The sequence below is a fragment of the Dunckerocampus dactyliophorus genome, chromosome 13 (genome assembly GCF_027744805.1).
Source record: "Dunckerocampus dactyliophorus isolate RoL2022-P2 chromosome 13, RoL_Ddac_1.1, whole genome shotgun sequence".
Taxonomy (NCBI): Eukaryota; Metazoa; Chordata; class Actinopteri; order Syngnathiformes; family Syngnathidae; genus Dunckerocampus; species Dunckerocampus dactyliophorus.
In genome coordinates this window covers 8,450,059-8,467,388 of record NC_072831.1, presented here as the reverse complement: position 1 = coordinate 8,467,388, position 17,330 = coordinate 8,450,059, and the positions used below count along the sequence as shown (strand labels likewise).

Genomic DNA, 17,330 nt, shown 5'->3' with positions numbered 1-17,330 from the left:
CTGCTGCCATTATTAGTTTCATATGATTAGACATTAAGAGCTGTTGAAATTTTTCAAATATTGTTTTCATCAACAGACTTCAAACTGATTTGTATTTCATATAGTTTAGTTTTATTTGGAGCAACGCTCCAGACCCAATAGGCACACTCTGAAGATTTTAACGGCAGAATTGTTTTATTAATATTGGATCTCATTAGATGGTGTGCCTAATGAAGTGTTTACTTAAGTGTATTTACATAATAAATGCTTGTCGGGTGGGTGGTTGTGTTTCTGATCATGTTGTTGAAGATCTGTTGTGTTTATTGATCACGCTCCTCCACAGGTTGCGCAAGGTGACACGGGCCATGAGGAAGGTGATAGTGAAGTTGCGGCGATACCACTCCCTGCAAGGCAAAGTAAGTAAAAAGAAAAGTGACTGTGCGTGTGTGTGTGTGTGTGTGTGTGTGTGTGGGTGGGTGCCGAGGGAGACACCCTGCTGCCAAAGCAACTCACTTGTTGTAAATAACGTGTCGCTCTCGGTTTTTGTCCAAGAAATTTTTATAGAACACGGCCATTTCTTCACTGCTTAGAGTGCGACGTCGTCCTGCAAGCGGTGCATGCAAGTTGAATTATTGTCATACCTAATATCTACTAAATGGGTAAATGTGTGAAGACAATAGTGTGTCTCCACAGCCTCACCTTGCTCATCCCGCTCAGACATGCCTTTGGCCCTCAGCTGGGAGGCAATGAAAGTGTCTTTTTCCTGCACACAACATAAAAATGATGCTTAATGGTTATATGATGTTACCTAAAGGTAGACTTATGCACAATGCATTAAAGTACATTCGTCAAACTACTGGCTCTCCTGCCCTACATCTGGTAAATAGTAGAAAGGAAAAAGATTGTTTTGTAATGCTGTTCTCTGCTGGTGAAAATACGTAACTGCACACAGAAATCGGGGCGATTCCGTCTTCAATGACGTCATTGAGGCGCTGCTTGTCTGCTTGGAATTTTTCTTTTTTTTTACAGTATCTGTATCCCTAAGTCTGTTAATACTTGCATCAAACTGATGGTCCTGCGCACAACCACACACACACACACACATTCCAAAACACCCAACATACTTGGCTACTAATAATGATTCTGATGTACGGAAACCAAGTCTTCAATTTCCAGTTGAAGTGAGGACTCTTGTATGAAGTGTATGAAGTTATACATGAACCAACTTCAATCAATACATATAAAATAATACATATAAAGGCGGTCCACATATTACGATGTTTCGTGGTTACGACGTACTCCCCAAAATTATTAATACAGTACAAAAAGAGAACTAGTTACATGCGCGTGGCGGAAGAATACATAGTTGCGCAGTGCTACTTTTAGGAAGGACGTCACTTTCGTTCTTTTAACCTTTTTCACTTCAATATGTCTCCCGAGCATGAGGCTGACTATTCTGATTGCAATGATTGTTTCTGGTTGGTCCAAAGGGAAAGTGAAAGTAAAAAGTAAAATCAAATTCAACTTCGTAAAATGCTCTCATAATTGAGACTTCCTCTTCCCAATAAGCCTGTCTCTGCCTCCCTTGCAATGCCACTCCAGTGTGTCGGACAACCACAGGGTACGTACGTTTTACCTGTATTGTCACATATTCATACAGTATGTCACAAAAGTGAGTACACCCTTCACATTTCTGCAAATATTTTATTATATCTTTTCATGGGACACCACTGAAGAAATGAAACTTTGCTACAATGTAAAGTAGTCAGTGTACAGCTTGTATAACAGTGTAAATTTACTGTTCCCTTCAAAATAACTCAATACACAGACCTTAATGTCTAAACTGCAGGCAACAAAAGTGAATACACCCCAAGTGAAAATGTCCAAATTGGGCCAAAAGTGTCAATATTTTGTGTGGCCACCATTATTTTCCAGCACTGCCTTAACCCTCTTGGGCATGGAGTTCACCAGAGCTTCACAGGTTGCCACTGGAATCCTCTTCCACTCCTCCATGACGACATCACGGAGCTGGTGGATGTTAGAGACCTTGTGCTCCTTCACCTTCAGTTTGAGGATGCCCCACAGATGCTCAATAGGATTTAGGTCCGGAGACATGCTTGGCCAGTCCATCACATTCACCCTTAACTTCTTTAGCAAAGCAGTGGTTGTCTTGGAGGTGTGTTTGGGGTCGTTGTCATGTTGGAATACTGCCCTGCGGCCCAGTTTCCGAAGGGAGGGGATCATGCTCTGCTTCAGGATGTCACAGTACATGTTGGCATTCATGATTCCCTCAATGAACTGTAGCTCCCCAGTGCCGGCAGCACTCATGCAGCCCCAGACCATGACACTCCCACCACCATGTTTGACTGTAGGTAAAACACACTCGTCTTTGTACTCCTCACCTGGTTTCCGCCACACATGCTTGACACCATCTGAACCAAATAAGTTTATCTTGGTCTCATCAGACCACAGGACATGGTTCCAGTAATCCATGTCTTTAGTCTGCTTATCTTCAGCAAACTGTTTGCGGGCTTTCTTATGCATCATCTTTAGAAGAGGCTTCTTTCTGGGATGACAGCCATGCAGACCAATTTGATGCAGAGTGCGACGTATGGTCTGAGCACTGACAGGTTGACCACCCATCCCTTCAACCTCTGCAGCAATGCTGGCAGCACTCAGGCGTGTATTTTCCAAAGACAACCTCTGGATATGACGCTGGGCACGTGCACTCAACTTCTTTGGTCGACCATGGCGAGGCCTGTTCTGAGTGGAACCTGTGATGTTAAACCGCTGTATGGTCTTGGCCACCGTGCTGCTGCTCAGTTTCAGAGTGTTGGCAATCTTCTTATAGCCTAAGCCATCTTCGTGTAGCGCAACAATTCTTTTTTTCAGATCCTCAGAGAGTTCTTTGCCATGAGGTGCCATGTTAAACTTCCAGTGACCAGTATGAGAGAGTGTGAGAGTGATAAAACCAAATTTAACACACCTGCTCCCCATTCACACCTGAGACCTTGTAACACTAATGGGTCACATGACACTGGGGAAAGAAAATGGCTAATTGGGCCCAATTTGGAGATTTTCACTTGGGGTGTATTCACTTTTGTTGCCTGCAGTTTAGACATTAAGGTCTGTGTATTGAGTTATTTTGAGGGGACAGTAAATTTACACTGTTATACAAGCTGTACACTGACTACCTTACATTGTAGCAAAGTTTCATTTCTTCAGTGGTGTCCCATGAAAAGATATAATAAAATATTTGCAGAAATGTGAAGGGTGTACTCACTTTTGTGACATACTGTATATTATTGCCAATTTCGGGTGAATGACATGTGTTCTATGTGGAGAAAACTGCCCATTTTCAGAGAATTGTTATTTTTTTTTTTTTTTTTTACCAATAATGGGGTTGCGACTTTTGAATCTGAAGTGTGCAGAGATCCACTGTATATGGCAACATTTTTCTTTGATAGTGTTTGATGGTGAGGGCAGTTAAACCTTGCTGAAGTTGAGGTTCTGTTTAGTCCAGAAATTGTGGTTCCAGTCCTCGGTGTCCTGCCTCAGAGTCCTCAGGCGTTCCTCCAGCTCTGACTCGTTCTCGGGGATGCGGTAGACGACGGGTCGCAGGTTGGATAGTGGGTTTGGTGGACCGATCCAGTCGTGTGTGGGGCTGGGCGTAGGCCTGAATTTTGACCTCTGAAAAGCAACAAAGTAGTCAAAACATGAAACTGAATGTGTTCATTGTGATTTGCCTCAACTACCGTGGAAGAGGTGACAGCATCATGTTGTAGTTTTACAGAAATTTGTTCATATAGCTTGGTAATTGGATTTGTTTGTGCTAAAAGTGTTAATGTATCACAAGATTAGAAGCTTTGTGGCAAATAATCGTGTATCCATACAAACATTCAAGGCGTCTGTTGGTCGGTTTCAGGATATAAAGCAGAGCAGGTTTTGTAAACGAGGATGGTTTCAAATAGTACGGACCTTGTGTAGTTTGTCCGGCTGGGTTGTCCCTTTGCTGCACTGTCGCCTGCTGATGGCCGCCATGACACTTTGCAGGCGTAAACAACTCAAGCGGCGCCACGTCAAACCTTCCGCAGCAGCTCTAACAGCCATGACGCCAAAGACACTAAAAGACGAACACTAACAAACGTAAAACACACCGTCGGTAAAGCTTAGTTAAAAACCGGCGACTGACGGCATTGTCAGCACCGGCGTACTTCTCTGGGCTGCACTATACTTCCGGTCACGTGACGACAAACAGAAGGTGCATTTCAAATATTGACCGACTACCCTCTGATGGTAACCGGGCGTGTTCACTCACATGTATTTGGTTCATTGTGCTGCAACAGAAACATATTCGTTTATTGGTTACTTAGAGAGGTTTCGTAGGTGACAATGACTCATTACAAAAAAGTATAATACACAACACAAAACGAAGGGTAAAATACAAGTGATTTAGTTATTGTAGCTTAATACAATTCCTCCATTCCTTTGTTTGATATTAGCATGCTTTATTTTTCTCCATGGTGTGTCTTCATGGACCTGGTGATGCATCTTTTTGCCATTGTGTGGATTTCATGCAGTCAAAATCGGGGGGAAATCGCTTCACATGGTCCCGCCCAGGCACGTTACTGACGGCACATACGGGTCCTCAAATGGAGCAGGCATTCAGGTTGTCCAAACAAAACCTACACACCGTTACGAAGCCGACTTAGTGATCAAACACACGTCACGCCCTGTGATCTTCGTGGAAAGGACCAAATAACCCGCATGGCTATATTAACTATCACTATACATGTTTAATTTGTACAATAGACATAACGCTGCTTGAAGCGAGCACCTCGGGGAGCTTATAAACTCCGTGTTAGCTCCTCCTTGTGAGCGACAAAGTGAAGAAGCTAGCTTGGGAAGCTAATGTTTAGCTTTGCTAGAAGAAGCTGCGCACCTTCGTTCTACACTCCACATGGCTGTACGCTGGCTGTGCAGGTAAGCATAACAAAAGCTTTGCTGCTAAAAGGCGTTAAACAGTTGTACAGGCTAGGCGGGGCAGGGTAGGTGAGCGACGTCCCTCTATTCCATAACAAAATACAGCTTTAACGGCAAACGGATGTCGCTCTGTTGCAGCTAAAATGTAATTTTAAGTAATTGGCTGCCAGTGTGTGTCCTGCCCTCGGTGACGTTTAAAGAGATGTGAAGGTTTGTGGGCGGGGCCACAGTAGCCCTCAGCAGTGGTGCTGATGCTGAGCACAGCTGCGTCGCTCCTTTAAAAAGAACACATTTTTTTGGTCCGCATTTTCTTTCTAACATCACCGAGCTTCACCTGATGGGAAGACACTCCAGTTAAGATGTGCGCCAATGTGTTCGGAGTGTTGAAGAGGTGAGATGATGACACCGTGTTTGCAGATGTGAGCGTGTACAGATGTGCAGGTGTGTGCTCGCGGACACATGTGGATCGGCTGTCTTTCCTGGTATGACATAATACTGCAAAGCGGGAATAGACATACCGGTGGTGGGAAGGCGATGCTAAAGCTTTTGTGGAGGGTCTGCATCTTCCCTCCTCCTCGGTGGCTGCGTGGATTTTATCGTGTGACCACAGGGAGGGTTCCTACTAGCTTCCTAGCATGAAGATCGTCATGTCAGACAAAGCCTGGAGGCGCTCTCTTGTCTGCCATGGATGTAACGAGGTTGAAAGTGGGTCCAGCCTAGAAGAAATAGCTGATGTTAGCCTCAGTAGTACTATAGGTTTGGTCTGTAGAATGCTTGCATCCAGAAATGACCAGTCCATCACCCACTTACGTAATACTTTTTTGGGAAATATTATTCAATATTTTCATTCATTCAATATTCAGTTTTGCAGTGTTGCTAAATGTTATGAACATTCATTGAAAACTATGGATATGGAAACTTGTCTGTTCCAGGGTCAAGCGGTGGCCACAAAAAATCTTTACAAAGATAATTAGACTAATGTGTGTTACAGTATACTTGTACAAGCACAATACAGGTGGTCCTTGGTTTTCGACGTTCCGTGTTAAGAAGTTTCTGGGTTAGAAATGCGCTCCCATATCTACACTATATACAGCGGGCGCCGGCCGAAGAATATGCGCCATGCGCAGCACAAGAATGCGGTGTGTGCCTCGTGCTGGGCGGAAGAATACAGTATGTGCCTGCGCAATCACACTGAGGAAGAATAATAACATTGCTTATTAGTTACCTTTTCAGACATCATTATGTCTCCCAATCAGCAGTGCGCCAAAGAAAAGGAATGCTATCACCATAGAAGTGAAAATGAACATCATAAAAAGCTCTGAGAGAGGATACATGCACACGCAACAGTCATAAAGGATAAAGAGTATTGAATGCTAATGAACGCTAGAGGGGTCATAGATTCAGTGTGCTGTTCCAAGGAAGTCTGGGATGATTGCGCGCTGGTGGTGGTGTCAGCTCATCAAGCATGAACGGACAAGCTAAGCTGTCCTCTTGAGTGGGTGTTGTGGGCTAAAAAACAAATGTAGGTTAGCCTCATTCACTCTCTCTAGTGCACACATCTCATCTCTGTGTGTGTGTGTGTGTGTGTGTGTGTGTGTGTGTGTGTGCATTGGTTCCAGGCCCATTCTGTGCTTGGTTATCATAACTAAATGTTTAGTTACGAGACATAAATGCGGCAAATGCCTGGTTTACTGGTTCTTCAGCGTTCATCAAAAGTTGATGTGGGGTTGTTTTGTATACAAGGTGATCAGAAACCTTCTGAAAAGTGAGCTAACTAAAATCGCTTTTGTCGTCACTGGCTTGTGGGGCCATATTCTAAAGCGGTGTGGACTTTGGCTGATGTCCAAGCTTTATTTGGACATTCTGCAAGGAAGTGAAAGGCAACTTTGGAGGTCAGCAGACAATGCCACAGAGGATGTCACTGTTATTCTAACCTTCCGCATATTATGCCTCTTTTCCAGCCTCTTCGGGAAGCCCTTTGATGGTGGGAAGAGGATGGATAATGGGGGGACCCAGCAGCAGCAGCAGCCAATGGAACAGCAGTACCCTCCTCAGCACCCCGCCATGATTCGTCTCTATGAGGTGCACAAGGAGGTCACCTCCCTGGGCCCTCAGGTATGCACCTTCAGCGGCCTGCAGGACGACCGCGACTACAAGCGTCTGGAGCGCGACCTGACCCGCCTGCTGCTGGAGGTGGACCAGGTGGATACGGAGGGCAAAGTGGAGTTGCAGGGGGCGCGCAAGCGGGCTGCACAGGAAGTGGAGGGCCTCCTGCGTTACCTGGAGGAGAACGCCACACACCCGTCTCGTCTGGCCATTGAGGAGCTGAGCAATGAGGCGCGGCGGCTGATGGACCAGCGCGTGGTGGCGCCACAGCGCTCGGGGGGTGTCGCGGAGATCGATGACGAGCTGGTGGAGTTGCTGCAGCAGCTGGTGCTGAGGCTCACACAGGTGAAGACAGAGGGAAGGGTACCTCTGCGGAAGGCCCGCTACCGGGCGTTGACGCGGCTGTGCGCCGTGCAAGACGTGATGGAGGGCCGCACGCAGCAGCAGACCCTCTCGCTGCCGCTCTCGGGCGAAACCCACACTGCTGTGCACTGCATCAACCAGGTGATGGCGAAGGTGAGCGTGGCGCGCAGCCAGCTTGTGGCCCTGCTGATGGGTCTGAGCGGCAGGGACAGCTGCGCTCACCTCTCACGGCTTCTGATGGAGATGCAGGTGGAGCTGGACGCTCTAGACGTGTCCGGGAACGCTGCCATCAGGAACTATCGCAAACAAGTGGTGGAGGAGATCAATGGTCTGCTGAAGCATTTGGACCTGGAGGGGGAGGGAGAAGACACTCGCAGGTAAGACGCTAGCCATGGACGTAGACTAATTGGTTAGGAAACTTAGCTAGTGCCATTTTTGTGTGTGTAGGTACGACTTGGCTCAGAACAACTCCATTCGTGAGATTGAGGCTGTGCGCGCTCACGTGTCGCACCTGCGTGAGGGCGTCCTGCGTCACTGCATGATGGGCGAGCTGGGCTTCCGGCCCAAAGCTGAGCTGCAGAGCCTCCTCACGCACCTGGACCAGGTGGACACGGCCAAGAACCCGTGTATCCGCGAGGCCCGCCGCCGCGCTGTGGTGGAGGTCCAGGCCATAATCACCTTCCTGGACCTCCGCGAGGCCCTTGTGTGCCGCCAGCCGGGCCCCAGTGAGCACCCGTCTCACCGGGCTGTGTGGCTGGTCCTGGGCAGCCTGTCGGACCTCCAGGCTCAGGTGCTGGGCTTTGATGGCAAGCGCGCTGACAAGAGCTACATGATGTTGGAGGAGCTGCTCACCAAGCAGCTGCTGACGTTGGATGCCGTGGACCCGCAGGGCGACGAGGGAACCAAGGTGGCGCGCAAGCAGGCGGTGAAGTTCGCCCAGAACATTCTCAACTATTTGGACATGAAGACGGACGAGTGGGAGTACTGACCCTCGCTAACCAATGATGGGACTTCACTGCAGCAATGACATGGGCTGTAAATATGGACTTCAAACCAGAATGCACTGCAGCACCACTTTCCTTCTCCTTGTGCAGCCTGCTAAAAACTACTTTGAAACACTTTAGTGCTTTTTGTAGACTGTCAGTGTGTGTGTGTGTGTCATTGTGTTGTAGTGTGACTGTAGACGCCTGCTGTTTAAACCTCAACAATGTAGACACCATGAAGGCAACCCACCTTGACTTTGAGAGCTTGGCTACAGAGCAGAGCTGTGTGCTTTAAGGGAATGATGGAGTTCTGGCATGTAGAGTGAACCACAACCAGAAGCATGAGCTCAGGGCGTAGATGTGCGGCAGCTGGGGGGCGAGCTCAGAGACGTCTACTTCCTGTTTGAAGCGTTTGTGATGTCGTGCTGGGCTATAAAAGGAAGTCAGAGACAAATGGAGGAGGATGAAGAGGCTGTTTGTAGATGAGGATGACGACTGACGTCCACGAGGCTGAAAAATAAAGCAGGAAGATGGTAGCCAGCGGAACCTTGTAGAATCTCTGTGCCTTCATGTTCACGCTTCCCAAACCGCCTTGTATCATGTGACCAGACACCTGCACCCTCTGATCACCGCCGTCCTCAAACACAGAGTGTCATGAAGAGCACAACAAACTTGCACTAATGTGTCCTCTTTAGTCTGTATTGATTTACACTGCAGTGTCCAACCTGGACTTGGTGTCCTATAAGTGAGTATCATGTAGGCCGGGACGTAAAAATATACTTGTTAAACAGACTGCATGTACAAGGGTTTTGGGACAGCCACGGGAAGTGAGTATCTGCAGCTAGAGAGGCTTCCGCTCTCCAGGAAAACTGTGTCCATGTGGGAACTTTTTTCGATCGGTGATGTATGTCCACAGCAAACTCCTCCAAGCATACCTTTATCGACCTTGCTTTGTGCACTGACTCTAGCCCAACCTCTCATGTCCCAACACTTCAGACCATATATCATGTTATTAGAGCTGAGCAAGTGTCAAGTATTGAAGGTGAAGCATTGCCACCTTACAATTCAATGATGACAGGAATGTGTTCTCACCACCTTATTATCTTTCATATTTAGCATATTTAAGTTAATTAGTATTTGTTTTGAGATTGACAGACTTAAATGTGATGTAAGTAAGGCTCTGTAACAGTAGCTTTTGTTACAGTAGTGTTTGTAGGAGGTCAGAGATTAAATGAGCTTTTTTTTTTTAGCTTTAATGTGAGTCAGTGGTGTCCAAAGTGCAGCCCGCTGCTTGTTTTGTTTTTTTTAATTGGCCAGTAGCATTATGGGAAAAGAATTATAGCCAAGGTGGGAAAAACAAACAAGATAATATTAATACTAATTAAATACACTCCTGATCAAAATTTTAAGACCAGTTGAAAAATTGCAAGAATTTACATTTTTTGCACTGTTGGATCTTAAGGAGGTTCTAAGTAGAGCTTCACAATGCAAAAAGAAATGGGAGTGAGACAAAAAAAATAGTAAGCAATTTATTGCCAACAACCATGAAACTGATATAGGCCACAGCCTTTTTAAAAAATGTGGATTCATTGTAATTTTCTGTCAGGTATTCACACTGTCATTATCTCTTGACGGCAAAGGCAAAATAGCTTTCTCTCTTTGAACGTGGTGGGATTGCTGAGCTGCATAAGCAGCACCTCTCGCAGTGTGCCATTACTGCTGAGGTTGGACGCAGTAAGACAGTCATTTTAAACTTAAAAGATCCTGAGGGTTATGGAACAAAAAAGTGACATAGTAGATCCCAAAAAATGTCACAAGCCCTGAGCCGGAGGAGCCGATTGACTGTCAAGACGATCCCCGGCTCAAATGATGGTTGTTACTGGTGCCAAGTGCAGTGCAATAACCTTCAGAAGGCATCTGCAAGAGAACAAAACATGTCTTCATCTCCTTCAACGCCACAAAACTGTCCATTTGGAATTTGCACAAGAGCTCCAAACATGGGACATGGAAAGGTGGAAGAAAGTTTTATTCTCTGATGAGAAAAAATGTAACCTTGACAGTCCTGATGGCGTCCAACATTACTGGCATGACAAGGAGATCCCACCTGAGATTTTTTCCACACGGCACAGCGGAGGGGGCACCATCGTAATCGGGGGTGCGTTTTCCGTCAATGGAACAATGGCGCTTCAGGTTGTGCAGGGGCGTCAAACGGCAGATGACTATGTGGAGATCTCGCAGGGGGCATCCCTCATTACTGACGGCCCTTGTCTGTGTGGTAATGACTGGATTTTTCACCAGGACAAAGCTGCAGTTACCATTGCCCGCCTGACAGAGGAATAACTTCACTCTGATCGAAATCCAACTGAGAACATTTGGGGATGGATGGCAAGGGAAGTTTACAAAAATGGACATCAGTTGCATTCAGTAGATGCCTGCCGTGAAGCCACGTTCACCTGGATTGGCCTTCTGGAAACTGGCATCAAATGGTGCAGATACTCATTCTCATACTCAGTCCTTTTAAAAAATAAAAATTGTATTTTACAGTGTGTCTTTTTTTTTTGTTATGTTCTTCAAACTTTTCATCAGCTGTTACACAGACTATTTCAATTTAATGGTTAAATTGCTGACTGAATTTTTTTTTTTCACACTCCAATTTCTTCTTTTTGCATTTTGAAGCTCTACTTACTTTAACCTTAAGATCCAACAGTGCAAAATGTAAAGTCTTGCAATTTTTCAACTGTTCTTTAAAGTTTTGATCAGGAGTGTACTTTGTCACCTATAACACAGTTTTGTCTTTAAATAAATGATGTCCCTTCCTTTTTCCCTGTTAGTCGCCAGAGCGAGTCACTCACATGAGTACACCTGACACAAATCTGTCCAGGAACCCTTTTATCTTTAAAGACAGCCAAACCTTGTTTTTTGTACCCCCCCCCCCCCCCCCCCCCATCCCCATCCCCCCAGTTTTCGTCGGAAAATTCTGCTAAAATTTTGCGTCCGTTTTTATGGAGTATCGCACATAACAAAGTATTCTCAAATGCCCTGAAGTGTATCGTTCCACTGAATCGGATTCCCAAACAAAGCACCCTATGCGTTGCTGACTCACTGTCATTTTTTATTGCGTGCAACTCTTATATGGAGAGTGCAACAGAGTAAATAACCCACCTTTTAAATAACCACCACTTTTAAAGAAAGTTGTGCGTGCCAGCAAGTTGATAAATAAGGTGAGAAACACAACTGGATTCGATCTCGCCAGGATGCATTGGAAGTCCGTATCAATAATTGCTTCCAGCCATTCATTATTTTTGCATTGTTTTCTAACTATATTCTCTATAAAATGTATTTTTTGTTAATGTTTTGGGTCTCTGTAACGCATTAATTAGCGTTACATTATTTCCTATGAAAAAAATTGCATCGGTTTTGGTTACGTTTGGGTTTTTATCTGACCTTTTTGAATGGATAACTGATGAAAACAGAGGTATCACTGTATAAAAAAAATATTTTTAGTCTTTATTTATCCAAAATGAAAAATGTAAAAATGCCCCCGCATCCTTTTGATTAGTCAGCATGGTGTAAAAAGTTTGCCCCCCCCCCGGATGTAGGTCATGTTAGGTTTATTTGAAAGATGGCACATGCATGTTATAACTAAAAAGTCATATGTCCATGATGGACAAGACAGTCCTTTTATTTTACTCTAAAATACAAGATAGTCCTTTTATTTTGCTCTAAAATACAAGACGGTGCCGCTGTGTCTTGTGCTTTACTAGAATGTCCTCCGCTCTCACTGACGTGCATGGGCACTCGTCTAAAACTCTTCAGATCAGGACCAAATATGTGGTGGGTGTATTCACACTATTTTGACGCTAAAAGCAAAGTCGTGCGTCCAGTCTGTGGAACCAGACTCCATTACACTGAATGTTTTATTTCACATTTACAAAAGAATAGTTTGACTATAACATTTTAACTCAGGTGTATCCAGACTGTTTCCAGCCAGGGTCTATACATAAAAACGTGAAAATTATTATTAAAAAGCTATCTGAACAAAACAATCTTGTGTGTTATAGGTGACAAAGCAAATTAGTGTCATATCTAATAATATATCTCATTGATGATTTTTATTTTTACAGTATGCAGAGGGCCGATAAAACGGAGGCGCAGGCGGAAAATGGCCTTTGTGTTGCACTTCGGACACGCCTGCTCTAACTGGTAATATTTGTTATTTATGGTGCAGCTAAAGACGACATCATGAAACAAGCAGTCTAATATGTCTTACTGGTCCCATGTCAGATGTCTCCCATCCAAGCGAAAAGAGAACATGACGTGTACTCACGGTTGCCATGGTAACTCGGGCAGCCAGCAGGTCAAAGAGAAGAAGCGAAAACAGCTGCTGTGTGAACACAAACATTAGATTTAGACAATTTAGTCTTTTGTGCATAGCCAACACTTGAAGTGCTTTTCACTTTTCATGTGGACGAATGTGCTCAATTTGTGTCTGAAAAGAAAGAATGCTACTGATGAGAATGTGTTGCTGTAGAAGTCTTTCAATATTTACAAGAACAACTTTCAGAGTCTTGTAGAAAAATAAAAGTGTGAATGCTCCTCACGTGTGTGCGCGTGTGTGTGTTCAAATGCAGAGTGCATTGTAATGTGTGTGCGTGTGCATGCAAGGAACTTATTTTTAAAAGCAGTCAAGATGCTCTCTGGGCTTATTTTAAGCCTCCTTTCTTAAGAGCTATTTCATGCACCTGAGATGTGCTGGCTGCAGCAGACGTGCATTAACGTGTTATCTGAAGCCCCAGAGTGGGCATCCTGGTAGGGAGGGGTCGTTGTAAGTGTCTCTAAGGCTCTTTGTGGCAGGACTCAAACCTGTGACCTTGAGCTGCTGTGAGAGTTGTCAATAATTCTGGAGCTGCAAAGTAACACAGCTGATGGTTTGTGCGACCACTAGGGGGCACTGTCATTACATGATAAAGTAAAATTGTTCCCTCACTCCATCGCGGTCACCTTTCGCGGATTTTTTACTGCAATTGTAGGTTGTTGTTTTTTTACAGCATGTGAAGCTGTTACAGGCCGAGCTTGGCCCTTTAAGAAGAATTGCATTGTGGGAAGTTGTAGTTCTGTGCTTTAGCATGAGGCGGTGGTGTCACAGACATATATGTACATCGACGCCGCATCGAGCACTGGGCCGTACGTAACGTCGCCGCCATATTGGATGTGTCAAGGCTGCACTGTAAATGAGTGAATGTAGGCACCAAAAACAATCACAATCACATTGTACAAAAACAATCATATTGATTTCGGTGCCTGACTGTTTCACAAGTATATTAGTGCGTGTGTGACTGTATAAATGAAAGTAATTAACTTAAATTTCTTTGTAGAAAGGTGCTTTATGAAAATAAGTACATTTACTTGTATTCATTTACAGCGCAGCCTTGGCCCATCCAATATGGCAGCGACGTTGACGTACGGCTCAGCGCTCGATGCGGCGTCGATGGGGATGTCTCTCTATTCTCTCTCTTCTGTCTGCACCGCCCATTGTCTTCTGCGTTCTGATAGACTGTAGACCATTGTCAATCAATCTCCTTGCCATCTCCTGTTGTGGTCATGGCTACCAAACAAGCTAACCGTGTGAGCTGCTTGCTAACTGCTAATACTGTAAACACTGAACTCTATAACTGGAATGGCCCCGATCGCTTGCTGCGCATTGGAGGCTTGAAGCCACCGGAAGTATAGAAGTCGCCATGTTGTTTCACCCAAAACAAGAAAGCCTCAGAACTAACAGGAATTCGAAATGCCGTCTTGTGCTGCTGTTAATTGCACAAATCGTGATACTCGTGAAAATCGCGAGAAGGGACTTACATTTCACAGGTCGGTAAATGCTTATAAATAATAAAAATAGTTTAAAAAATAGATACTTTAAATCTGTAAGCATCTTTTCATCTAAGTAGTTGTAAATTACCCCTTATTTTCCTTTAGATTTCCACACTGCAATGCTCAACTTCTAAAGCAATGGGTAGTAAATATGCGGAGAGACAGGTGGATTCCTGCAGCCAGATCGCAACTCTGTTGTACTCATTTCACCGAGGAGAACTTCGACAGGACCGGACAGACTGTTAGATTACGACAAAATGCAGTTCCAACAATATTTGACTTTCCTGATCATCTTCTAAAGGTATGCGTTGCATTTAACTTTGATAGTACGTAGATCCTTTTCATAACAAATACCTTGTGAACACTGAAATTGAGTTGTTATGCATTGTAATTTCACACAATAGAGGTAGAAAAAAAACTTAAACTGGAGGGAAATTTTGAGATTTGGGTCTAGTAAATTTACTCTGTTTCAATTGAATTTCTGTTAGTTCGTGTTAATTTCTATACCGAACCATAATAAATGTAGTGAATGAAGATACATGTATGTGTATGCGTGCGTGCTTTTTTTGGGTGAAACAAGATGGCCGACCAATGGCTTCATGCGGTCAACAGGGACGCCCCTTCCAGTAGTATAGAGTTCAGTGACTGTAAACAATAGAAGAAACAGAAGATGCTAACAGTGTGAGGAAAATACGACGACAGGAGCAATATGTTTTAACAAGGATACAAAAACGATACAGCCGAATGGCGCCAGGACGACAAAACACGGTCAGTCACTTATACATGACAGCATTCAATAAACAAACATTTAAGATTTAAGATTAACATTCAGAACAGAAGCGATGCTGTGTTTTTTATTTTTAATGCATAATATACAGTATATATGTATATATATATATATATATATATATATATATATATATATATATATATATATATATATATATATATATATATATATATATATAACATAGAGTAATATATTTTTATTGTATATTTTTTGCTTTATTCAAATCAGTAATTTTATTTTTTTAATATATACATTAAAAAAAATACACAATTACAAATATATACTTATTATTTATAATTATATCTTTTTTGTTTTTAGCTAAATCTTTTTTTTGCAAAAGGTTAAAAGAAAACCAAATTGGAAAGCACGTGTTTTTTTTGTTTTTTACATTTATTTCATTCAAGAGAGAAGAAAACAAACTAACAATATTAAAACAATATGACATAAAAACAAACACTCTTCAAAACAGAATGAAAGGGAGCAGAAAGAAGACAGGTCTTATTATCTCTGCTTCTATAATGTGAACATACTGTCCTCACAAAAAGTTACATTAAAAAAAGTCACAAATTAAAGATAATAAACTTAAGTGACGATGTTACTCATTTTCAAAGAAGTTCTGCTCATTGCCACTAGAGGACGCCACGTGACCAGTGGCTTGATGGCTGCATGGATGAGAGGGTTGGGTGAAGGTCCACTGATTACGTCACAATCCGTGCCAGGCTGCCACGAGGCCAAAACAGTGCGAAGCATTGCAACTATAACACGCACTTTCATAAAGATACTGTATTTTATCATATAATAAGCAATTATGTCATGATTACGGGCTGCATACCCGTCAAAAGATGTTTCGGATGAATTTAATATATTTTCATGTCATTTGTGACCAGCTCTGACATGTGCTGTAGCTGCTTTGTGTGTGTGTGTGTGTGTGTGTGTGCGTGCGTGCGTGTGCGTGTGTGTGTGTGTGTGTGTGTGTGTGTGCGCGCATCATAAACATGCATAGGTGACTCACATGAATAAAGTCAATGAATACAAAAATAACCACATGGATGATCGTCGGTGTGTGTGTGTATGCGTAGAGCCTGAGGGATGGAGGTAGGCAAGCGGGTAGGGGTTGTATCTGTGCAGGGTTATGTCACATAGCAGGGAGGGGGGCTGGCGGCTTATATAATAGCCCCAACCCCCATGTGTGTGATTAGTGTAAGCTGCTGTAATGGAGCTGAAGGGGTTAAAATCAAATGCTTGCTAATCGCTTTGAGCAGGAAAAAATATGGATTGAAATCCTCAGCTTGCAAACACCATCTTCATCACATCACAACAGCAACACTCTCTTGGATTGATAACAGCATGACATAAAGCTAATATTGTGTCTTATTCTGCTTAATGATGATTCACGGAGAAATGACATAAATGTGCGCCTGTGTGCGAGTGTGTGAACTTGCACAGAGCAAACACAGCTGCGCTACGTTTGTTGTCTTTATTGACAGCTTTCCTCGAAGGCCGCGGGAGTCGCACGCCGACGTGAACTTTGACTTGGACTTCCCCTGCCCCCACCCTCAGACATTAGAATATGCGGCGACGAGAATGAAAACATCGCCGGCAAGGAGGATGTAGTCAAGTGCAAAGCCAGGCAGGGAGCTGATTGGCTGGCAGAACGGAAAAGGCAGGGCTAAAAGGTAACCTGATAGGTGAAAACAATGATATGAAATGTCCACTCATGGGAAATGTATCATAAAATATATCAACCATGATGATGTCTCGCTTTTCTTCCTCTCACTTCCAGCAGAAATGATGTGTGGCGGTTGTAAATGTTTTTTTTTTTTTGCAAGTGCACTGAGGACATTTGGACAGTTTATTACGCTCCACATGACACAAAAGTTGCATAACCCCATTGAGTCCAGCTCAGCACTCAGCAAGCCACACAGTCTATTCATTCTAATACAACACGCTACGCTAACTGAACTTTAGAGACTGGAGAGTTTGTTTACTATTATTCATTTAATTGTCCAAACACGCAGAATGCCAGGCTACAAGTCATAGCTAAGTCATTATTTTAAACACACTCTCTTGTCATCATTAAGCACATTTAAATAAATCCTGTTTTCATATAGTTAAATTTGTCTCGCAAAAGATGGAAAAAAGCAAAGACGAATTAGCTAGCAAGATGGCTGCCAGTAGCTTAGCAACTCTTAGCTACATATTGTAAATTCATGTAGAAAACCTGTAGAAAAGATTGTGTGGTTATTGGGAAAAATTAG

General features: G+C 43.7%; 2 protein-coding genes across 16 annotated transcripts in view; one reads left to right on the top strand and one right to left on the bottom strand.

The window, feature by feature from the left end:
* LOC129192152 (kinesin light chain 1) overlaps positions 1–5,614 on the bottom strand; it is a 34,063-nt gene extending 28,449 nt beyond the window's left edge. For 3 of the 13 annotated variants that reach the window (XR_008573360.1, XM_054795813.1, XM_054795809.1), the window contains exons 1-4: positions 3,958–4,228; positions 3,472–3,669; positions 679–742; positions 493–583 (exon numbers count right to left, since the gene is read on the bottom strand). Coding sequence is in view for 9 of the 13 variants with exons in the window: in XM_054795813.1 (XP_054651788.1) it covers positions 493–583; positions 679–742; positions 3,472–3,669; positions 3,958–4,089 (485 nt within the window). In the remaining 4 variants the exon portion in view is untranslated. Of the gene's footprint in view, positions 1–492; positions 584–678; positions 743–3,471; positions 3,670–3,957; positions 4,230–5,480 lie in introns of those variants that run through there. The other 10 variants (XR_008573362.1, XR_008573363.1, XM_054795818.1 and 7 more) reach the window with 6 other exon arrangements.
* Positions 318–12,932, top strand: bag5 (BCL2 associated athanogene 5). Of its 3 annotated transcripts, none has more exons than XM_054795821.1 (3): positions 318–395; positions 6,924–7,808; positions 7,879–12,932. In XM_054795821.1, the coding sequence occupies exons 2-3, from the start codon at positions 6,958–6,960 to the stop codon at positions 8,417–8,419; spliced, it is 1,392 nt and encodes a 463-aa protein (XP_054651796.1). In that variant the 5' UTR covers positions 318–395; positions 6,924–6,957; the 3' UTR covers positions 8,420–12,932. The 3 variants fall into 3 exon arrangements, with proteins under 3 accessions (XP_054651796.1, XP_054651795.1, XP_054651794.1); XM_054795820.1 differs by lacking the exon at positions 318–395 and adding an exon at positions 4,639–4,962; XM_054795819.1 differs by lacking the exon at positions 318–395 and adding an exon at positions 5,004–5,353.
* The last annotated feature ends 4,398 nt before the right edge of the window (positions 12,933–17,330 follow it).

Bases quoted from the DNA above. Each gene is read 5' to 3' on its own strand.
- bag5 (XM_054795819.1), top strand. From the start codon at position 5,322: ATGTGCGCCAATGTGTTCGGAGTGTTGAAGAG. The intron at 5,354-6,923 runs GTGAGATGATGA...CCTCTTTTCCAG, and splicing joins GTGTTCGGAGTGTTGAAGAG to CCTCTTCGGGAAGCCCTTTG. The intron at 7,809-7,878 runs GTAAGACGCTAG...TTGTGTGTGTAG, and splicing joins GAGGGAGAAGACACTCGCAG to GTACGACTTGGCTCAGAACA.